This window comes from Callorhinus ursinus, unplaced genomic scaffold, assembly GCF_003265705.2.
Source record: "Callorhinus ursinus isolate GAN/ISIS: 27379988/994484 unplaced genomic scaffold, GSC_fseal_2.0 scaffold11, whole genome shotgun sequence".
Classification (NCBI taxonomy): domain Eukaryota; kingdom Metazoa; phylum Chordata; class Mammalia; order Carnivora; family Otariidae; genus Callorhinus; species Callorhinus ursinus.
Window position 1 is genome coordinate 26,393,496 of NW_027397073.1, and position 24,269 is coordinate 26,417,764.

At 35.8% G+C, this 24,269-nt stretch overlaps 1 protein-coding gene and 1 pseudogene across 10 annotated transcripts in view; one reads left to right on the forward strand and one right to left on the reverse strand.

Moving 5' to 3' along the window:
* PIAS2 (protein inhibitor of activated STAT 2) overlaps positions 1-24,269 on the forward strand; it is a 117,825-nt gene that overhangs the window by 53,200 nt on the left and 40,356 nt on the right. For 8 of the 10 annotated variants that reach the window (XM_073898252.1, XM_073898248.1, XM_073898249.1 and 5 more), the window contains 7 exons: positions 507-641; positions 2,805-2,910; positions 4,316-4,389; positions 11,568-11,728; positions 13,476-13,609; positions 15,254-15,425; positions 21,997-22,136. In XM_073898252.1, the coding sequence (XP_073754353.1) occupies positions 507-641; positions 2,805-2,910; positions 4,316-4,389; positions 11,568-11,728; positions 13,476-13,609; positions 15,254-15,425; positions 21,997-22,136 (922 nt within the window). Of the gene's footprint in view, positions 1-506; positions 642-2,804; positions 2,911-4,315; positions 4,390-11,567; positions 11,729-13,475; positions 13,610-15,253; positions 19,383-21,996; positions 22,137-24,069; positions 24,183-24,269 lie in introns of those variants that run through there. The other 2 variants (XM_073898251.1, XR_012380022.1) reach the window with 2 other exon arrangements.
* LOC112834945 (small ribosomal subunit protein eS25 pseudogene) lies at positions 20,581-20,957 on the reverse strand (annotated as a pseudogene).

Here is a 24,269-nt window from a genome sequence, read left to right on the forward strand (position 1 = left end):
CACTAGGTTATCTTTTAGTGTTGTTGATTGCTTCCTTTGTGGTGCAGAAGCTTTTTATTTTGATGTCCCAGTAATTTATTTTTGCATTAATTTGTTCTTTAATCCCCAAACTTTGTTTTCCCTCTTTCCCATCCCCAGTATTTGAATGCATTTTGAATAGGAGCTCCTACGATGAATCAATACAAAGAGGTGCAACTTTATCATTTATAAAAAGGAAAAGATTCATTGTATGGCAAGATGTTAGTATCTTTAATTTTAATGGTGGACCATGGATTTTTTTTTTTTTTTGGTACTTTCTGAACTTGTGAAATGTAGTGTTTTTTAAAAGGTCAGTTTTTTCTCTGGATTGGTGACCTTAGGATGAAGATTGTGTGATTTCCAGGATAAAATAAGAATATGTATCGGATCTATGTAACAGAAATTAGGCAAATGTGTATCTATCTTGGAGAAAATGTTTGATTCCCTGACAGAGATTTTAAAATTGTTTTTTCCTCTTACGATTCTAGGGCTATGCACCACCACCTAAAAATGGGATTGAACAGAAGCGCCCTGGACGCCCTTTGAATATTACATCTTTAGTTAGGTTATCTTCAGCTGTGCCAAACCAGATTTCCATTTCTTGGGCATCAGAAATCGGAAAGGTAAAGACTTTCTGGGTAGCATGAAAGTGATCTCACTAGGAGTTGATTTGTCTTTTCTTAGCTCAAGCTACTAGCTCTAACTTGTTAGTCTTCTGATTGTCATTTCTGAGAAGCAGTAATTTTCAATTCAGGGGTGGAGATGTAGAGATTCTTAGGGTTAAAAAGTTTAAGATTTCCTGAATGTCATCTCTTTATTTTCTTGGAAAAGAAGTGAGTGTAATTACAGTATTTCTTAAGGAAATTCTTAATCACAGTTGTTTATGTATGTGTTTAAGTAGTGTTTTAAGAAACTGGAAACTTTGGGTAATGTTATGTATTTATGAAGAGGGACAAAGCTTTATAGGCTTTGAGGAAAATGGTTAAATGTGGTTGGAAATAATCTGTTCCAGCTTTTACATGAACAGCTGTTATTTCAGATAATGTGGGAATCTCATATGAAAATATTTATTTAGAATTACATTATTTTTCCAGTACCTTTAGGTTGATGAACTTGGGCTTTCTACTGATTCTTAGTCTTAAATGTGTTCTGTCAGTTATGGGATACTGACTCATACAACACAGGATTTCTGTTTTAGAACTATTTGTTTATATATAGAAATAATAGAATGTCAAAAGAGATTTCAGTTAATCTGAACACCAACTTTTAATCTTGCTATTTCATTGAGATAAAGGGTAATAGTCCTGTTTTATGGACAGAGAAATTGAGTCATATGTTTGTAGCAGGAATTTTTTGGTTGTAATACCAAGGCAGTTGCAGAACTGGACATAAAGATCTTTGTGTTAATATTTGGACTATAAAAATATTACTGTCTCTCTAATGATTGTTTTCTTGAGCTCTCCGTTTTGAATTTTTACCGTAACTTCTCTGTATTATCATAGGGCACTGATTCCTGATATTTTTCATTTGCACAAACTGAAGGATTTAGAAAATCTTGATTTAGTCCCAAGTTAGACACTGTTTGATTTTAGCAAAATTGCTTAATTTCCTGAGGCCTACTTAAAGATAAGTAAAATCTTGAGAATGGGTATTACCTGCAAATGCAAGGGACATTGTTAAATGAGCAGGTATTAATGCTTTAAAGCTTATGGGAGGAATTTGAATAGAAGAATATATCTGTTTGAAATAATTATTAACTTACAGATTTTTGAGTAAATGATTGTAGACATTGAAGACCTGGCAGGGTTTTTTGCCCTGTAATGGGAATAATATTCTTTCCTTGTAATTAAAATGATTGACTTTAAATTTGCATACTATATTGAGTATTCAGATACTTAAAAGACTGTTGCAGGACACTAAAAATGACATAATATTTGGCTTGGTAACTATTAAAAGTGTTTTGTTTATTGAGGATCAATTGAATGAATATATGTAGTAAAATAGTAAGATAGATTTTTAGCATGTAGGTAAAATTCTATTTCATCTCTTCATAGCTCTATAAATAGCTAACGAAGGTTCCTTTGTGCCAGATCTAAGAGGTATGGGATTGGATGCTATTATTTTCTGGCCTTGTCTTTTTTTTTTTTATCATTTCTTCATGTGTCTTAAATACTACAGTAACTGTTCCTTCCCTAATGTGCATTTGGAAACAGGAATTAATTTGTCGAAGTTTTTCTTAGAAGAAAGCCGATATTGGGTTCATTTGAGGATTATTAGCTCAAGGCCATGTATGAGGTGGTCTCTTCTGCCAGAATTAGAACTTTGGAACTCTGGATTTGAAATGTTAATTCAGACCACTGGTGTTTGAACTTTCTGTAATGGAACCCATTCTTCAGTGAAAATATTGTTGACAGTTCCATTACATGAAAACAGAACAATTTTAGTTAGAAGAGGGCATGGCAGGGTACATTCTCATTCATACCATGATGGCCCTAGGACAATTAGTTTTGCTAAATTAGAAACACAGTTTGAAAACTACTGATCTAAGATATGTTATCTTTCACATGGATGTTTTAAAGTGATAAGTGATTGAGAAATACCTTTAATATGATTGAGTTTTATCTTCCCTAAAATAGCTGAGTTGATTTTGTTCCCTTCCCAGTCCTTGACCTTCCTGTGAAAGTTATTTTGAATGTTATTTTTCGAAACCGGAGTTTCTTAGACAAGTATTTTATGTAAATAGACTATTATCTCTCATCTTTAATACAGATTATCTTTCTTTGTAGAATTACTCCATGTCTGTATATCTTGTACGACAGCTCACATCAGCCATGTTATTACAGAGATTAAAAATGAAAGGTATTAGAAACCCTGATCATTCCAGAGCACTAAGTAAGTAATGTTTATAAGACTGAGCATATGAGATGCTTTAATGGAAAAAAAAAAAAAGCCTCAAATATACATTAATACAGGAATAATTTGGGAAGAATTATTTAAAAACCTAAAATGAATTTTGAGTTAAAAATACTCTAAGAACAGAGCCCTATAAATTGAAAAACGCTTCTTAGAAATCACTCCCAAGGATCAGTTTTAAATCCCAACTAGTCTGATTTTTGGCTTTTTCATGAAAACTTATTTAGGTAAATGTCAGGTTGATGGTAATTTTGATGCATATGTTGATTTGCGAATAGGAAATAGAAGTCTTCAGAACCTCCAGTGTGTAATAGAATGTACATTTTAAAAAATTCTAAATGAAGAAGCTCGTGTTGCAGAAAAAGTGTTTATCTATCAACAGTATTTGCCTTCTCAAGTTTTATTTTGAACTTTGCTTTCATAATGTATAATAATAGAGAAAAAAGTCTAACCCAAACTGTAAATAATTCAGTAACTTAATTTAATTGAACAAGACATTTTTCTGGGAAAGAGAATATTTTTCTCCCAACTACCTCCCATACCATTGAATGAACCAGAAAGGAGAAAAGGATCTACAGTACGAAAAGGGAGCCAAGTAGGGTTCTTTAAATGGTGTTGCGTTTCTTGTATTTAAACCATTCTCATCTCCTTAAACAGCAGAGTAGCGATGTTCCTGCCTAGAGCTGGAAGCCAAGGAAGCGCTTCCTTCCGTTTTCTAGCCCTGCTGCAGTTCCAGTTTCCCATTTCCTTGCCTTTTCTCTACAATGGTGTTGAATTGAGTATTAGGCACCTAGAGGCCGTGCATATATTTATAAACTTGTAGAGACCGTAACTTGCATACATTATCTGGTAAATCAAATTGCAGAGACATTATGTGCACATCTATTGTAGTTTTCAGTTGTCAAAGGAAGTATAAGAATATTTGGCCTTTTCGGTTTACAAATTTAATAGTTGTTGGAAACAACCAATACCCCCAATAAAAAGTCCTGAGTGTATGTGAGGAAAGCATTGAAGCTCCGAGTATAGCTCCTTTCCAGGTTCCTTTCCCAATTGTTGTATTGTTCTTCAGTCTTATACAGCTTTCTGTTTTGCATCTCTTCCTTACCTGCAGTTTTACTTTTAAAAAGAAATTTAAAAAATTCAATTAAACATGTGATCTAGAGTTTGCAAGTTAATAGTTCTTTAACCTAATACTGGAAGTATGATTGTGTTTTCACATTAATACTCAACATTTTGGGGGTTTTTTGTTTTCTTTTTATAGTTTCTTGACCTACTCAAAGTGTTTGGGAAACTTTGAATAAGATGATATATATTTCTATAATTCTTTTCAGAATATCACAGTTCATTAAAAATTTTTTTAAATTCCTTTTCTTTCTTTTTAAAGTTAAAGAAAAACTTACTGCAGATCCTGATAGTGAAATTGCTACAACTAGCCTTCGGGTATCCTTGATGTGCCCTGTAAGTAAAGAAACAAAACATTCTGGGGTATTTCACTTTTTGTAAATGACTTGTTTTCCTATATAAGTAAGTGTGGAAATGAATGATAACCTTATGATAGAATTTTGAACTTTTGTCATTTTCCCATTCAGGAATTTTAATGATTAAATATAATTCTAAAGAAAGCAAATGTTCTTCAAAAAATGACTAAGCAAGGAGAGACCTTAAAAGGACATTGTATCGAAGGGGGAAGAGAGCTTTATGTTCAGAATAATCTGTCACAGTTTTTTGCTGTAGATAATCCACAGCTAATAGTAAGCATACAGGGAGAATAGAGAGTTGGTTCCTTTTATCAGAATATAAACTGTATTGAAAAATAGCAATAAAATTACTATCACCTAATAAATGCTAATTGATGGGTCTGGTTTAATGAATTAGAATGTTTGAGATGTCTTAATCTGTTTGTAATATACTTCTAAATTGCATAGTAATTTATGTCTCTTTGCATAGAAACTACGGGGTGGAAATCAGTCAGCAACTCTCAGATCCTCCTGTGTGCTTGTTACTGAGCTAATTTTGGGAGAAAATACTGAGGACTTGATAAGTTGTCAGAAAGTTAATAGTCTACTTTGAGAGAGAAAACTAACTCACATGAGAAAGGGAAGACACATACCAAATGTAACCTTGCGAGTACCAAAGAGATGGGAGAGGTCAGGAATAGTGGATGAAGGCTTCTTTGAAATCAGTACTGGTGGAGGGGACCCTTTACCAGATGTGAGGAACTTTATGAGAAAAGTCACGGAATCAGGAATGTAGTTTTGGGGGCACCTCATGACCAGCCACCATTGTGAGAAATGTACAGTATTTAAATGGAGAGAGAATTGTGTCAGAGAGAGGGAGAGAGAAAGGAATAATTTGTTGAGTTCCTGTGATGTGCTTCTTAAGTTAACTGTCTTGGCAGACCTGTGGGGAAGAGTTGTTCCCATCCTGTAGATGAGGAAACTGGGACTAAAAGTGGTTGGATAACTCACCTCACAGTTAGTAGTAGAACAAGGGTAAAAACTTTGGTCTTCTGACATTATTCCAGTTACCTTAACAATATACCATAATACCAAATTGGGCTAAAATATGTTATCTTAGTTAGAAGTCCACCTCTCTTTCACCCTGGAAAGTGATGTTTGCAGATCTCTTTCTTTCTGAATTTATTTCTTTATTATCATTAACTTGAACTAACTTAGATTTATTGAAAAGGAATAGAAATGCGTGAAATTGGGATTGCTTAGAAATGGGGAACCTGTAGTTACCAGATGCAGAGAGAAGGTCTGCAGTCCCAGCAGAGAATGCCCTGAAGTGGCAGAGGCCTTAGAGGGCTTGTGTTTGGACCCAGGACCTCCTCTTCTACCCCCATACTGTGTGCAAACCTTGAGGCCTGAGTTCTTTTGAGTGTCTTCACATTACCCTTTTCCTCCCTCTCGTGTTAAAATTGATGTTAAATTGAAACACAGGAAATCGCCATTTTTTGGTTAAAAACAGTTGAATATTGACAGTTTTCTTACAGTTTAAAACCCTAGTATGTTAAGCAAATGTTAATTGCTGGCTATGTTCTAGGCACAGTCACTGCATGGGAAGGGAACTCACATTACCTTTATGTTTTAGTAGCAGACTATTCTGTCAGGAATAAAGTGCTCCTGTATAGCTTACCTAAGGGTTCTAACGGTTGCATGATTCCATTTTCTGTCTTGTTTTCTTGGCACTTGTTTTTTTCCTTTTTTTCTTCAAACACTGCTATTCTGTATGAGAACAACCCAAACAAAACACGATGGACTAACATACTAATGGACTCTCAGATTTTCAAAATAGTGAAAGTGGCCTATCAGAGTGGTTAAGATTCCTTCTATATAAAAATAGAGAACAGTTCCTTTTCACTAAGTCTGTTTTGCAGACTGTCTTTTGAGCTTTTTGAAAAAAATCATCCTACCTGATTTTTTCAGCACTTTCTAAGAAAAGAGTAAGTGGTACTTTTCAGGCTGTAGTAGTGTTAACACGAAGTTGAAGCTAACTATAGTATATGATACATGTTAATTAGAACACCAGATGTTTTGATCAAATTTAACAGATGGATGACAGAAGTTAGATGATGAGAGGAGTTTTTGAAGAGGAGATAATACCAGTATTAGTTGAAGAGAGCAGAAAGGAGTGCAGCCTGCTGGCTGTGGAAGTAACACTGGATCTGGTGCGGTGCTAGGAAATAGAGAAGCACAGAGTGGATCAGAAGCATTTGGAAGGATAGAGGTGAACCCTGGGATCAGGAGGCAGAAATGAGAGAAATGACAGCTTTAAGGTAGTGGAAGAAGTGTTTGTTCTATTTCACAGTATGTTTGTAAAATGATTTAGAGTAGACATGAGTCTGGGTAGTGGGGAGCACAGTCCAGAGCCTCTATCCTTGGGACCAATGGAAGGCAATTTTACAGTCGTTCTTGAGGGAGGGATCTGACGACTAATTATATTTCTGAACACAGTGTCTGAATTTTACACAGGGGTTCTATCTTAGTGATAATCATCTAGTGATTTTCTGCCTGTCCTGTAGAGATGGGCTGGGTGGCTGGGGGATAGAAAAGGGAGCTAGGTTTGATTTTATCTTTTAAGATTCTGACTCATATGGTTTGGAACCACTGATTTGGGCCATTTTTACTATATACATTCTTTCTTAATTTACATAGATACTAATTAGGTTACAGTAAAGTGAAAATCAGTTTAGGAACTCTATGCATAACATTTCACTCTGATGTTTATAGCAACATTATCTACAATAGCCAAATTATGGAAGCAACCCAAGTGTCCACTGACTGATGAATGGATAAAGAAGATGTATACATATGTGTGTGTGTACGTACACACACACACACACACACACACACACAGGAATATTAGCCATAAAAAAGATGAAATCTTGCCATTTGTAATGAGATGGATAGAGCATGGGTATTATGCTAAGCAAAATCAGAGAAAGACAAATACCATATGATTTCATTCATATATGGAATTTAGGAAACAAAACAAATGAGCAAAGGGACAAAAAGAGAGAGACAAACCAAGAAACAGACTCTTAACTATAGAGAACAAAGTGATGGTCACCAGAGGGGATTGGTGATGAGGATTAAGGGGGACACTTGTGATGCATACCAAGTAACGTATGGAAGTGTTGAATCACCTATATTGTACTCCTGAAATTAATATTACACTGTATGTTAACTGGAATTTAAGTAAAAACTTAAAAAACAAAATCAAAAAAGGTGTTGCATTGGTTAGGCATGATTTCTTTTATCCATCCATCCATTCATCCATCCATTATCTGACTAAATAGAATTTAACAATATACAAAACTTCTTTTATTGACACACCATAATCAGTATTAGGAAATTGATCAGATTTGGCCAGTTGGTAATAAACGCTTTTTTTAACTTGGGAAATGCTCATTAACTCTTGTAAGACACTAGGATTAAATTGAGGATCAGCAACTTCCATAGTTGTGAATGTTTTCAGTTCTGTATGTTGTGGAAATTCTAAGGCAGTGACAGGAGAGATGAAGGCGGCACTGAAGAAGAAGAAAAACAAGTTCTCAAAGCGTGGCTCAGGGATACTTGGGGGCCCCTGAGACTCTTGGACGAGGTTCACAAAGTCAAAGCTATTTTTTTTTTAAAGATTTTATTTATTTATTTGAGAGGGAATGAAGGAGAGACAGAGAGTACAAGCAGGGAGGAGAGGGAGAAGCGGGCTCCCCGCAGAGCAAGGAGCCTGATGTGGGGCTCGGTCCCAGGACCTGGGATCATGACCTGAGCCGAAGGCAGATGCTTAACTGACTGAGTCATCCAGGCGCCCCAGTCAAAGCTATTTTTAAAATAATACTAGGATGCAGTTTGTCCCTTTTTTGCTCTGATTTCCCTCATGAGTAGGTAGTGTTGTTTAATAGGGATTACCTGAATGTTGGTGATGTGCTCCGAGGGTTGATGTAGTGTGTGTTTTTGTGAATTCTTATGTTTTAAAAATGTTCGCCTTAATTTCTACTACAATAAATATTGGCAAATATAACCTATATACATAAACAGTCCTTGAGATTCTCAATTTTTAAGAGTGTGAAGGCACTCTGAAGCCAAAGGTATGAGAACTAGTAGCCCCCCCCCAAAAAAAACCATAGTAGTCCGAGTTAGAGCATTATTTAAAAGAAACAAATTACGCAAATTGACTAATATTACCTATCTTATTATAAAATTATTCAAATAGAACATTAAAACTTTAAATTGATGAGGTACTATTACTCAGAAGTAATATTACTAATAGTATGAAATATATCTTTCTAGATTGAAGTTTATGTTTATAATCATGTGTTTATTGGAAAAAATTGTATTGTGCTACATACACTATTCTGTGGTTTACTGTTATAAAATTAACAGTATATCTTAACTATTAATATCTGTAGATATGTCTTATTTTAATCACTATAGGTATTTTGTTGATTGGGTGTGGTGTAAATTGTTCTACCTTTTTTAGTGATTATTTAGGTTGTTTCCAAATAAAAAGCAATGAAGAAAAATTCCTAAGTAAAACACTAGCCAGTAGAATCCAGTACTTTAAAAAGAATCCAGTATTTTAAAAGAATAATACGTGATAACAAAAGGATACCTCTTAGGAATGCAAGTATGGTTTGATTTTAGAAAACCTGTGAAAATTATTTGTATTAATAATTGAAAGGGTGTGGGAAACCCCTGTAGTCATCTCATTAGGGGGCTAAATAGGTGTTTAGTCAGCATCAATTCCTACTAGAACTCTTAGCAAAATAGGAAAAGGTAGATAATTGAAACCAAGAACCAGCGCCATGTGTTGTTGTAAAACTAGGAGGATCCTCATGGAAGCAAAAAACATTGGCGTTTGTGTTAGAGCTCCACCAGCTGGGTCTCAGTGAGCGTGTTTGTAGCCTCACGTCATCTCAGCATCTTCATTTCAAAAGCAGAAATACAGATACTAGTCTTTCTGCAGTCATAGGGCTGTTAGAATTCTGTGAAATGTAGGTAAAAATCCTTAGCTCCCAGTAAGATTCCACATGACTTTGGAGATAATTTGTTATTAAAGGAAGGGAAAATACAGAAACAAATATCGTAAGAAGAAAAATTGCCTCAGGTTCTATTCTTTTTTTCTGTCTTAAATAATGAGTTCTGTTGTGCTATGTACTTGGATGAATCGCTGTAACTTATAAGATCCCTTTTAGAATTTTAGTTAAACACAGTATAGCACAGTGATAAGAGTATGGACTCTGGAGCCAGAGCTGCTCGGTTCAGATATTGGCTCTGCCACTTTCTAACTTTGTAATGATAGTCATTGTGCCTCAGTGTTCTTGGGGTGGCGGGGGGGATGATAATCTAGATCAATCATACAGCGCAGTTTTATATAAATATATATAATATATAAATATATATTTTTATATATATAAAGTGTCACTTTATAATATAAAGTCATCAACATTGTGCCTTCCATGTAAGTAGAACTATACAAACAATAGTTATTGCTGTGGTGACAACTTGGCTAAATTGATTTTTTTAATTATGAAATAACCAAATGTTCATTTTAGAAGAAAGAAATTATAGATAAACCAAAAGGGGGGGGAACCAAACAGGGGCATTCTAAAAATCCTACCCCTCAGGCAAAGTTAACAGTGTAATTTTGCTGTGAATTTTTCTAGACTTTATAGTGCTTGTAAAGGAGTCCGTCCTTCTTCCCTTTCTTTCCCTTTGCCATTTTTTAGTCTGTCTTTATTTGTTCTATCATCTGGTCAACAAATACTGAGCACGTGCTGCATTCTCGGTATTGTGCTGTGACAGTTGGATTACCATGGTGAACAGCGACATGGACCTTGTCCTCGTGGAGCTTAGAGTCTAGTGGGAGAAACAGATTTTCTATCAGAATAACACAGAGCTGGTTATAAACAGATATTTTCTGCAAGGAAATATATAGGGAGGGCTGTTGAAAGGCTATACAGAAAGACTTAATCTAATCTGGGTGTGTCCTGATGTTGGTATACCTCTACCAATTGGAATAAGAATTGAACAAAGCACTATAGTTATATAAAAGTATATTGGAATATCAGCACATGTGATTATACGCAAAAAATTTTCATAAGTGAAAAATACATTTGCAGTTCATATCATTTATAAGAGGCTGACTTAATGTAGAGCTTCTGTAGATAGATAACCAAAGACTAACAACCAAATGGAAAATGAGAAAAGGTTTTGAATAGATGGTTCTTAGAAACACAAATGGCTCTCAGAAGTAAAAAAGAAGCTCAACTTAAAATTTTAAGACAAATACAGTTCACGGCTATAATGGGGCATTTTTCACCTATCAGGTTGGCAGAGATGAGAGTAAATTATAGCACTATGTTGACAAGGTTGAGGGGAACCAAGCACATTGATACAAGTATATGCATAAATCAGCAGGTAGATAACTTCTGTGGAAGATATTTTGTCAGTGTGACAGAAATCACAAATGCACTTTCCCTTTGATCCAAAAATGTCACTTCTAGGAGTTTATCCTATAGATATTTATTGCAGCATGATTTGTAGTCATAAAAGATTGGAAATAATTTAAACGTCCATCACTAGGGCAGGATACTAGTTAAATAATGATCCTTTGTATCATATACTTCATATCAGTTATGATACCTTCATATCATGGTATGTGTACTGATATATATATGAATTTTGTGTACTGACGTATATGAAACAATCACCAAGTATTATGTGACAGTTGGTACAGAATTGTGTGTATTGTATGCCACCATTTCTGGAAAAATTTTTAAAATACATACTTGGTTATGCGTAGAGTATCAGTGAAAGTACATGTAAGAGATGGGTAACAGTGGTTCCCTCTACATAGCGGAACAGGTAAGAAAGAGACAGTTTTTCCTACCTGTGAATTTACATGTCAATTATTTTAAAAAAGTGAAATGGGCTTTTAAAAGTCATAGGGCAGTCAGTGAATACAAATAAAATGGGTAGCAGTCTTGATGGAGATAAATTCTGGTTTGAATTTTTTATTCATTTTGATCTTCTGTAGGATCTTTTCAGACTCTAATGAATGACTCTTGCCTTTGCGGCTTTATTCTCTTTTCTGAAAGGTTTCTCCCTGTTGTCTTTCCTGTCCTGTAGTTAGGGAAAATGAGGTTGACAATCCCATGCCGTGCAGTGACTTGTACACATCTACAGTGTTTTGATGCTGCCCTTTATCTGCAAATGAATGAGAAGAAGCCCACCTGGATCTGCCCTGTGTGTGACAAAAAAGCAGCCTATGAAAGTCTAATTTTAGACGGGTAAGTATATCCCAATGTAAGTGTTAGCTTATGTAAACATTCAGTACAGCCTCATATAAATTTTAGTTTAGCATCGTGTTACCCTTTTTATTTATTGTTGGGTTTGTGTACTGTGGGGTTTGTTAAATTCACAAGGGATATTGGTCTGTTGTTTTCTTTTAATGTCTTTTTTTTTTTTTAAGATTTTATTTACTTATTTATTTTAGAGAGAGAGCATGAGCGTGGGTTGGGGTGGGGAGAGAGGCAGAGGGAGAGGGAGAGAGAGAATCTCTCAAGCAGAGTCTGTGCTGAGTACGGAGCCCTACATGGGGCTTAATCCCACGACCCATGAGATCATGACCTGAGCCGAGACCAAGAGTCAGACGCTCAACCCACTGAGCCACCCAGGCGCCCTCTTTGTCTCCTTTTAATACCATAGTAATGCTGGCCTCATACAAATGAGTTGGGAAGTGGTGATATCCTGTCTCCTCAAATATTTGATAGAATTCCCTAGTGAAGATGTTTGGGACTGGGGCTTTCTTTGTGGTAGAGTTTTTAACTACAAATTCATTTTCTTTAATATACGTGGATTTCCTCAGGTTATCTATTTCTTTTTCAACCTTAGTGTGACTAGAAGTTTGTCAATTTTATTGATCTTAAAGTCCCAGCTTTTTGTTTTCATTGATTTTTCTTTTTTCTATTTCTTTTCTTTGTTATTTCCCTTTTCATGTTTACTTTCATTTTAATTTGCTCTTCTTTTTCTGGTTTCATTTAGGTAGAAGCTGAGGTTATTGATTTGAGTCCTTTTCTAATATAGAAAGATTAGTGCTTTAAATTTTCTTCCAAGTACTGATTTAGCTATATTCCATATTCATTTTTTAATTCCATTTCCATATTTCCATATTTTCATTATGAAAATTCATTATTCCATTTCCATATTTTCATTCCATTCAAAATACTTCTAATTTGTGTTTTTATGTTTTTTGGGGTTTTTTTTGTCTCATTGGTTTTTAGTTTCCAAATATTTGGGCATTTTCCACATATTTTTCTGAAGATGATTTCAAATTTCATTATGGGTATAGAACATAGTTGTATGCAGTTATTTTAAATTTATTGAGACTTTTACATGTCCCTAATCCTCCTTTTCCCTACCTCATGATCCTTTTTTCTTGATAATAAGCTTATAAATTATTTTTTATATAACAACCTTTATTATATTTGCTTATTTTTTTTAAAGATTTTATTTATTTAATTGACGAGGAGAGAGAGAGACAGCATGAGAGGGAACACAAGCAGGGGGAGTGGGAGAGGGAGAAGCAGGGGGAGTGGGAGAGGGAGAAGCAGGCTTCCCGCAGAGCAGGGAGCCCGATGCGGGGCTCGATCCCAGGACCCTGGGATCATGACCTGAGCCGAAGGCAGACGCTTAACGACTGAGCCACCCAGGTGCCCCTGCTTATGTTTGTTTTTATATGTTATGTTGGAGGTTGTTCTTTACTGCCAATCCCAGTTACGAGGCTCCAGGTTTCTTTCTGTTTAGTCACTGATTTCTTAGATGATACTCAGTAAGTCACTTATGTTGCTCATTAAAGATCTAAAACCTAGGAGGAAGGGGATGTAATAATGTAAACAAATGTGAAGTATTGAAACACCAAAACAAAATGTCAGATAGCATTACTTTTGTCTCCAGGGCAGTATATGTATTACTTTATTAGTTCACCTTTGAACAAAGCCGTTGATTACATTTATGTACTTCTTAATTGGTTTATAGGCTTTTTATGGAAATTCTCAATGACTGTTCTGATGTGGATGAGATCAAATTCCAAGAGGATGGCACTTGGTGTCCAATGAGACCGAAGAAAGAAGCTATGAAATTGTCCAGCCAGCCGTGTACAAAAATAGAAAGTATGTGCAGAATGGCCACAGAGAGCAAAGCAATGAGACAACATTGTCTTTATCGTTAACTTTGGCCACTAGAACTACATTTGGAACTCAGTTTGCGAACTTTATCTTTTGATCATTTGTTACATATGTAATTTCCCCGAAATGATTTTTACTCTTTCCTTAAGAAATGTGCTAAAGTTTATACCATCTTATAATTAGCTTTTTCATAGTATCTTGTAAAGTAAATGTGTAAAGTAAAGGAAGCAATCATCTAAAATTATTTTAATATATGTTGTTTGTTACAAAATTAAAAGTTATAAATGACATTTTTATGGACGGTTTTTCAGGATCGTTTTTAGGGTACCTTTTGGGGGAACTGCAAGTGGAGGTGTGCTTAGAGAGGCCACAGAATCCATCATTGGAGTGTGGGGGCAGGTGCTCACAGATTAGTTGCTAAAAAAGTGAACAGATTGTTTCCATTTCTTTGTGGGAAGGAATTTGACAATTGTCTTGGTTACCTAGGATGTATACTCAGTCGTCAACTCCCTATATCCATCCACACTGAGTGGGGAAACTAAGGGCAATTACAGTAATTGAAACCTGTAGGTGAACCTAAAGTTTTCTTTTTATCTGACGTAGTCCACTCACTGCATTTAAGTTTTGTGCTGATTATATTTGACGTTCTAACAATGTAATGAATAATGGGTACTCAGAGTAAAAAGCAAAAGATTCATGTTAATATTAATCATTCTCCTGGGGCACTTGGCTGTCTCATTTGGTAGAGCAAGCAGCTCTTGATCTGAAGGTCTTAAGTTCAAGCCCCACATTGGGCATGGAACCTACTTAAAAAATTTCATTCTCCTGTGACTGTTACTGAACCTATAGGTAGAATGATCAAGGTTTCCCTCATCTTTGGGAAGAATAGTGATTTAGTTGATTAGCTGCTGCTTTTCCATTATCAGCCAGGATTAGTTTTGTGTTAAACAGTTTACAGCGCATAATGTAATTTCTATGGTGAGTTAACATATGGTATATGTCGGCAGAAAGGAGGACCTAAGTGATTAATAGATAGTTGCTAAGAAAAGCTTTAAATGTCTGAATAACTTAAATGAGAAGTTTGGAGTTTTTTCAGCTCATCATCAAGGTTTTAAATTTTTACCAAGTTCTGGCTTATGGTGAGGGGCCTATACAGTCTCTGACATGAGTACCATTGCTTTGCTAGAATTAAGTATTCGATTCTGACTTAACAGTGCCACACATCTGTGAGAATACACAGCTTTTGAAGCCACATACTCTTGCCTGTGGCTGGAGATTGGATCCCTAACCCTCTGCTGTCCATAAAATGACTGCTAACCTGGGGAGACAAGTGTGAGCACCAGGATCTGAGCAAATCCTTTGGCAGTACTGGGGACATAAGAGCATGCTTTCCGAAGGAGGCTTTGTTGACCCTCTGGCAAGGCATAGAGCTTACTCTTTCTCCCCAGGTAAGCACTTTACAGACCAGTGTGTGGAGTTAAGGAGTTAGTCTCTATCCATTGGGCAGAGTATGTGGCTTTCCTGGCTGTATATTCTCCTGGACTTGCTGCACAGTTAAGACTTAATGGTTAGAGTTTATGTGTGTCCCACCTTTATTTTTTTTTCTTTTACTTCTCTTCCTTACATCAGGTTCAGGTGTCCTCAGTAAGCCTTGTTCAGTGACTGTAGCCAATGAGACAAGCAAGAAGAAAGTGGATGTTATTGACCTAACAATAGAAAGCTCTTCTGATGAAGAGGAAGACCCTCCTGCCAAAAGGAAATGCATCTTTATGTCAGAAACACAAAGCAGCCCAACCAAAGGGTTTGTTAATTTATAGTTCACTATTGTTTATTACACTTGGAACTGTTCTTGGTACAGGTTTGTAAATGTCTCTTTGAGAGTTGCATAACCATAGAAGGCTATTTTCATTTGCCTTTGTTTAGTTGAAATATTTTCAAGAGAGCACCTTGTTTAAAGGAGAAAATTCTGATGAAATTATTAACATCTTTGGGAAGTGAGAGTTGAACTCTTTTCATGTCTAAGTATTTCATATTTGATCCTTTTTTGTCATTTTCTGGAACCTAAATTTGGCATCACAGACCAACAGGAGTAAGCCTGGCGTAAAAATGGAGTGTGGCATTGGGAATCTGACAAGTGTGGATTCCAATTTTGATACCATTGCTTACTTGTTCTGGGATCTTGACTGAAATACTTGTGTGAGGCTCCTTTTTCTGCTCTGTAAAATGGGGTTAAATAATACCTACTTCATAAGATGATTGTCCGATTTCAATAAGCTAGTGAGAAAGCTTAGGCTCAGTGTCAGGCATGTGATAGTCTCTCAGTAAAAATTGGTTGCCTTCCTATTTCATCCTCTCCAGGGCAAACTGTGGTCAAGTAAATGCGTTCTAGCATGTAGGTTTTATGACTCATATGGCAGAAGCTGTTGCTGTCTTATGTAGTAAGTGATAGCTTTAAGTATCTAACAACAGGTGCTTCTTAGAAATTTTGGAAGCTGCAAGATAGTAGCAGAGGATTTTCCTGACATCCCATGAACATACTGTATTAGACTTGGGTGTGCCAGTCTTGTCCTTTGGGCCTCTCAGTGCACTTATTTTTTCTAATGGCTTTATTGGGGTATAATTTATATGACATAAAATTTTCCCATCTCAGCTATTAAGTTGCCCAATTCATTGATTTTAGTAAATTCAGGGAGTTGCCCATTCATCATCACAATTCAGTTGTAGAGTATTTCTAACACATAGTAAACTTCTCTCATGTTCACTTGCAGTTAATCTGCATTCACACCCCAGATCTAGGCAACTGTTCGTCTTCTTACCATCTCTATGAATTTGCCTGTTCTAGACATTTTATGTAAATGGAATTATACTCTCAGTGTATTTTGGTTTAAAAAGTCTAGAAGTTACAGCTGCCCAGCTCATTCCATGAAGTCAACTTAATTCCTAATACCCAAATGAGATTTACACATTAACAACCATACAGAATGAAGCTGGCTCACATTAGAAAGACCAATGAAAATTCTAAATTCAATCTTAGGAAATCATTTAATTATATATTAAAATGGTATCCATTACCACAAAGTAGGGTTCATCCAGGAATGCTTTATTATTAGGAAATACATTGATAAAATGGATTGTATCATAAGGATGACTATATAGTCATCTTAATGGATTCTGGAAAGGTATTTAGTTCATTAATAGCCATTCCTGATAGAAACTCTTTGAAATATCAGAATTCACTTAATGGTTTGAAGGGTTTACTGAAGCTGGTTTATTCTTAGGCTGCATTAATGAAAGAAGCATAGTGTCCAGGATATATACCCACACTAGTTTTATTCTGTTTAAGGCTAGATGATTTTTTCGTAATATCATTTTAGTCAGTATTGGTCATGAGAAGATGGGAACAGGGTGGTAAATAGTGCATACTGTAGCATGATGGGTGGATGGGTCTAAGGACTGAAGCTGTTAAGCCAGGGCAAGAGAATATGTGATATGTGAGTGAATATGTGAATATCTTGTAGTTCTTAAAAGGGAATCATTGATTAAGTTTATTCTATGTTATAATATTTGGGAGATCTAAATCCAGTGGAGGGGAAGATACATGGAAAGACTCTCAATTGGAGCTGAACGCTAGGAAAGTTGATGTTTTGTGCTAAAATCACATTTTCTGTATTGAGGTAAATTGGATGCCACCTGTTTCAGTGGATGTCATGGAGACTCATGCTATGGTTATATCCTGTCTGTAATCCCTTCCAACTCTTAATGCTTTTCTGGTTTTGTTCTTGGTCATCCTTTTCATACTGTCTTGTGGCTCAGCATCTAGAATTTTCATGATTTTCCTCTACTGTTTAAGTTTATCGTAGGACTTCTTGGTCAGTGATAGTAAGCAAATGAGAAAGAATAGAGAATGAGAAACCAGGAAAACTTTCTTTCAGTTACATTCTGGAAAGCAGTTATTTTTAAAGAGGTATTTGTTTTAGTAAAAATTGTTTTTTTTTGTTTTTTTTTAAGGGGGAGAAAGTGCACATGAGCGGGGGAAGAGGGAGAGAGGGAGAGAGAATCCCAAGCAGACTCTTTGCTGAGTACAGAGCCTGACTCGGGGCTTGATCCCACAACCCTGAGATCATGACATGAGCCGAAACCAAGAGTCAGATGCTCAACTGACTGAGCCACCCAGGCACCCTTAGAATTGTTCTTAAAAACAGTTTTATAGTTGTTTTACAATCAAGAGGTAGAATGCATTCCACCTAGACATCTGTTAACATTTTGATGGTAATCCTTCTAGTCTCTCTTCTTGAGTACCTACTCTAGTCCTTAAATGTGGTCATATAGTACCTATCAGAAGAGACAGCCACCTTAATCGAAGACTTTTAGAAAAACCTCTGATATTTTTCTACATTATAAGCTAATTCTAAATACTATGTCCCAACCCCATTCCCTGAATCATTGAATGATTACTTTGTCACTAATAAGGTATTCTAAAGACAGACTTAGGCAAATATAGAGATAATTTATTTCTGTGGATTAAGACTCATTAGGAATTGGTAAAAAAATTGTTGAATCTTTTTTATGTTTGTATGATAAAGTGGGAGCACACAGGAGATTTCAGGTTTATGGATAAAAATTCAAGTTGTTGAACTGTTAACTCATTTTAAGACATCTAAGTCTGGGCCAAGTATGATGAATTCAGTGATCCAGTATATGGTCTAGAATACTAATATTTACTCTCTAGCAGTGTTCCAGCAGTTTACCTTTGTGCTGTGATGTTATGGATAAAGCTACAAAATTTAAAATATATATGTACACATGCATAATGTATACCTATGCCTGTGTGTGTATTTACTAATCCTATGAGGAGGCAATAACATGTTACAAATTTTAAATTTTTTGTTACTTTATAATATCACATTTTTATACCCACAATTCCATCAGATATAGCCATTTATATTTCTCCCTTGTTATTCCATATTTATAAATCTATTTTTTTGCATAGGCATTAGAATCATACCTTTCTGAATGTAGTCCTTGTGAATATTCTGATTAAAACCAAAATCTGCTATCAGTGTATAATTTGATAATGGTCACAAATGACTAATTTACCCATTCCTATAAAAATGGAATTTGTGTTAATGGTTGCAAAGTTCACATATTAGAAATTAATCTACCCATAATAGTTTTTCAGATGTTTGCTAAGATTTTATTTTATTTTTTTTTAAAGATTTTATTTATTTATTAGAGAGAGAGAGAGAGAGAATGAGAGGTAGAGAGCACGAGAGGGAAGAGGGTCAGAGAGGGAGAAGCAGACTCCCTGCTGAGCAGGGAGCCCGATGTGGGACTCAATCCCGGGACTCCAGGATCATGACCTGAGCCGAGGGCAGTCGCTTAACCAACTGAGCCACCCAGGCGCCCTGTTTGCTAAGATTTTAGATGTTGATCTAATAATTTGTACCTTCACTGGATTTTGACATTTTCACATGTTGTGACAGTCAACATTTTGTACTGGAGAAACAAGGAGTAAGTTACTTAAAGTTTCATGTTATAAGAACAGAACCTATGTGATAATTAGATGTTACTATGGTGATAGACTGTGTCTTGGGACACTGACTTGATGCTGTAGGTGTAAGTAATGGAGCCAAGGAGGAAAGTGAGTTTTGTTGTTGTCGCCTATAAATCTGATTCAAGTTCAGAGGTCCATTCAGGATCAAGACAAAAGAAACTTTTCAGTGTGAGATAGCAAAGGAAGAGAAAGAGCAGGAGGAAGGTAGGCATGGGCATGTGCATGTGTGTGTGGTATGTGTTTGTGTGTATCTTCAAAAGCTTGTGTCTTACATTTAAAAAAAATATGAAGATATTAATAATATGAGACAGTCAGAATAATCAGAGCCATTTTTTTAACCCCCTCCTCAGCATGAGCATCCCAGTCTCTCTCCTTAGCCCCTGTCCCCCCCACCCCCAATTACAGATGCACATTCTGGTGTGGGAGGTAGGATCACGTGTAATCTGAAAATACTTTTGGTGATTACCTGTTGTACTTTCATCCCTGTAGGAGGACCACTGTTTTCAAATCCCTAAGAAAAGGTGTGCTTTAACACAGCATAACTGACTTGATTTCATCCCCAGTTCATTCTTTCCCCTCCACAGAGTCTGCCTTTTCTAGTATTGCTCACCTCCTGTTTGTGGTTTTAGGTCTCCAGGAGGCCAAGAAGCCTTCTGATTCTAGCCAGGCAGGTTGCTCTTTGGATGATGACTTCCATCTTCATCTACCTCTGGAAAATGTGTTTGAAATACCAGGCTTCTGTTAACTGTCTCAAGCATGTTATGTTTCCTATGGATCCATTTTTAAGAGTTCTGAACTCTGAACTATGTTATTTATTCACTGTCCTGAGAATAACATAGTTGCCAACACAGCTATATATGTATTCAAGATGACTTCATTTTCCACATTTCCAGTGACGTCAGTATTTTTGACAGAGTATAGAATAAGAGCTAGACAGAATCCTCATGTCATCAGGCAAACTAGTTTTAGAATGACTCCAGTGTCTAAATAGGTTGTGATTATTTTAGTGGTTTGAGATTTAAATGGAGGTCATGAAATAGTTTTGTCAGTTGTTTAGAGTATGAAAAAGTGTCATGCAACTATGTCATCAATTCTTATCGCTAGTATGTAATAATTGGAGCAGTAACAGGAAGTGTTTCGACCAAAAGAAAGGACATCTAGAGGTCCTAGTGGTCATCTCAGTCTAGCTTTGTGACCATGGTGCTAAGTTTCTGTTGGTTTTACTTTCTTCGTTTTTATAATGATCCCTTCCAGCTACATAATTCTGTGCCTCTCTCATTAAGCTTACAGTAGTTCACTGGCAGTGGTTTGGGATGCTAGCATTAATCTCCCTGTGTCCCTGTCCCTTCTCCTTTTTTAAAATAAATTTTATTTTTCAAAAGGTACAGTTGGTGGGACCTGTTTATGCATCTTTAGTTGTAGTAGGGGCATCTCCACCCTTGGTATTTCTGGCATAAATCACTTGAATGCCGTGTTTTGAAAACAGCTTAATGAGTCCTTTACTAAGGAGTTCCTGAAGTGTTCTGCCCTGGCCAGGGAAATGTGAATCTTTAGTTTCTCAGAGACAACAGTTGGGGTTACTAGTTTATAGATGGGACTTCCTTATAGAGTTTGTCACATGGGGCCCTTGTCAAACCAGACCAGGTTATTGATCTTAGGTCCCAAACTCTGCCTTTGGACTATTTCTTTTTGGTTTTGGCCCCAGATTTGTTCACTGAGTCTTTATCTTTCTTGGCTGACTTTCCTGCATCACGTTTTCTTCTTGTCCTTGGGTGGCATCATGAGGCTCAGAGAGCAGCTGCTACCACTGCAGCCTCACTCAGATGAGGGACAAAAACATGGCCGCCGTGAGCCATAGGGTCCCTAACATTGCTTAAGTTTCTTGTGTACATTCAAGATGTTTTTCTTGGGAGGTTGGGCGACTAAGAGAAAATGAAGGCTAAATAGATAGAATGCAGTTATCTCTCTTTATTCCTGACATTTAAAAAAATATTAATTATACTGCTTGAAATTATAAAGCTGTAATTATATATATATATATAGTGTGTGTGTCTATACGTGTGTATATATATATATATATATATATAACCAATTATAGTGTATTTTTTAAGTGTGTTTAATTTGTATTCTTAGCATGATTAGTTAATTTCAAAGTCTATAAACCCTTTTAGGGTAGATGGTATCATAGTAACTTTATATTTTTATTTCTGGATATTTTATCTTAAATCTTGAGAAATCATCTTACTCTAATTTCTGACTGCTGCCTATTGTCATCAGGTTGGCTGGCTTTAGGATGGGCTATCTTTGCTCAGGTGATTCTCAGATAAGATTGCTGGTAATTAACACAGTTCGGGTTAGAATGGAAGAGCTTGTGGTTGAGCTCTAGTAAGTAGCTTCACTTATAAAGGTGCCATGATTTAAATCAAATCTTAGGAGTCCTCCATTTTATTTCTAAATTTCTTTACAGGTAAAATTACTGACATCCACATCTGTGTTGCACATACATTAATAAGAGCCTATGTAAAAGTGTATTTCTACTTGTGGATGATGGTTTTCTGTATTGCTCCAGCACCATACATTGTGTTTTAATGCTGGCTTGCTCTTACGTCACAGCTGCTGCTGAGAGCCATCGTACGTTCATGTTAAAATGACTGTTAAGAAAGAGGAGAGTAGAGTGGAGGACTGTGTAGTGAGTAGCTGCCATGTAGTTGAGTTGAAACTTAGTGCGCTTACAGCTGAGAATGCCCAGTGGTGCGGCCCGTGTCTCCTGTGAACTAACAGCCAGATTGTTTGTAATTTCCCGTGCTATTTAAAACAGGGTTCTCATGTATCAGCCATCTTCTGTAAGGGTGCCCAGTGTGACTTCGGTTGATCCTGCTGCTATTCCGCCTTCATTAACAGACTACTCAGTACCATTCCACCACACGCCAATATCAAGCATGTCATCAGATTTGCCAGGTATGTGAAGAGTTCTTGTATTTTGTTACCAAGTTTTATTTACTTTTAATCTGTGGAGCAAATGTAGTGTTAAAATTTAAACACAAATACTAAGGGAATTTGATGGCTTCATTTAAAGGTAGTATCTGTTTTAATGCATCACATTCAATTCCTATCATTTTAACTACAGAGCAATCTATAGATTCCTATATAGTAGGAAATATAGTAGGAAAATTTTATAGGTTTACTCTTCCTCCTAAGGAATTTGTACTCAAGAGATACTTTATCATAGAAGCTTCACAGGTTCAGGAGAGTGTTTTCTCATGATCTTCTCAGTAACCCATCACAGCTTCAGAACATAGTGCTCTACCATCGGGCTAACATTACCCGTAGCTTTAACCTGTGGGCTTTTTCTCCTCTGTAAAAATAGGATCTACCAGCTGTTTCCTTAGAGCACTGCTTGGTATTTAGGGCTATCTCTTATGTGTATATTAACATTTGAAAAGTTCAGTGCTGCTTGAATTACCTTAGAACCAAGGCCATATTTATAAAATTTGGAACTCCCCCTCTCGCCCTGCGCCCCCTTCTCTTCCCTCCATAGCCATTGTTGTTGTAGACATTTTTTGTCAAATTTGAGCAAGCTTGAAACCAATGCCTCTTGTATTCATGACTTCCCTTCTTTCTGAAGGACCCTTTTGGTGCAATACAGTTCCCTCCTCCTGTTCTTAATATTCTTTTCTAGATTTGTGAAGTTAATTTTGACCTAGAATTTATTTTTCTTACCCTCTTAATGAGGTCTTTATTTTAAGCACGGTATATATTCTTTTCGGCAAGATTTGTGTTGAAACAATCGGTAATTGTGTTATCTGGCCTAGTGTAATCTTGCCACTTGAAATTTATTCAAATTATTCTAATAAAATTTAATCAAGAGAAATAGACCAATAATAGTATCTATCAAAAATTTCAAAAAGCCTACTTAACTATGTTTACTCCACATGTACTTGGGGAATTGGTGTTTTAAACATTGTTAAGCCCAGCCTGCACCAATTAAAAAATATTTGTTGTGTACAAAACTTGATGCCAAGATACAGGGGAGGTTTCTTGGTCCATAAGACAGATGGAACTCAGAGATACTTAGTTCCTAATTGCCATGTTTTCCTTTAACTTTGTCTAGTTTTAAATGAGGTTGAAGAGTGTCCACGTATCGTCTTAGTATGTGTTATAAACAAGCATTCTGGAAGAATTTGTGTTCCTAAAAACCTTGAAATACAAATTAATGCTGAAAAAGCTTTCTGTTTACTAAAGCAACCCTGGCCATTTAAGACTAGAACAGCCACAATTTATGAATCACTTGCTCTGTTAGTTTTCAAATTATGTGAGTCTGGATGAATTTTTAATTTTAGAGAATTTACATTATTTCAAAATTTGGGCATAAAGTAGACTATTTATAAAATGTGCAGATTTAAGAAGCAATAAGTTATGTTACCTGTATATTTTGTAAAATATATTTCAAGCTGGTATGGAGGAACTAAGACTAATATGCAGGGCTGATACTTGGCCAGTATAAACCAGCATGGGGATACTGGTTATTGAAGTGTTGAAATGCTTTCTTACCAGTTGATAAATTGAACAGAAAAGGATCTATTGTACTTTAGAAGAATTACCAGTTTATCATCATCTATGAATTATGTAGCAATTACTGCTTCTAAATAGTTTAGTTTTTACTTTGGTTTCATTGTTAATGTGCTCTTTTGTAGTTAGTAATTATTTTGGTTTTATTTTTGTGCATAATTTTTATGTAATTAGTCCTATTGTGCAGTTTTGATATTTATAAATTTAATAATTTATAATAAAATATTAAATAGAACATCAAGAATGGAGAGATGACAAAGTTTTAATACATTTCTTAACATTCCTTTTAAACATCATAAACATGAATCTTCTGAATCTGCAGGGGAACAAAGAAGAAATGATATTAATAATGAACTGCAGCTTGGAACACCTCCTGATACTGTGCAACAATGAATACAAAATAAAACAAATAATTTGTATTTATGGAATGGAAAACAGCTTGATTATTTCAAGAAAAAATATGACTGCCTTATTATTGCTAGTGCCATATTGTCAGGTGCGAATGGTGCTCAAAAGTTTGTA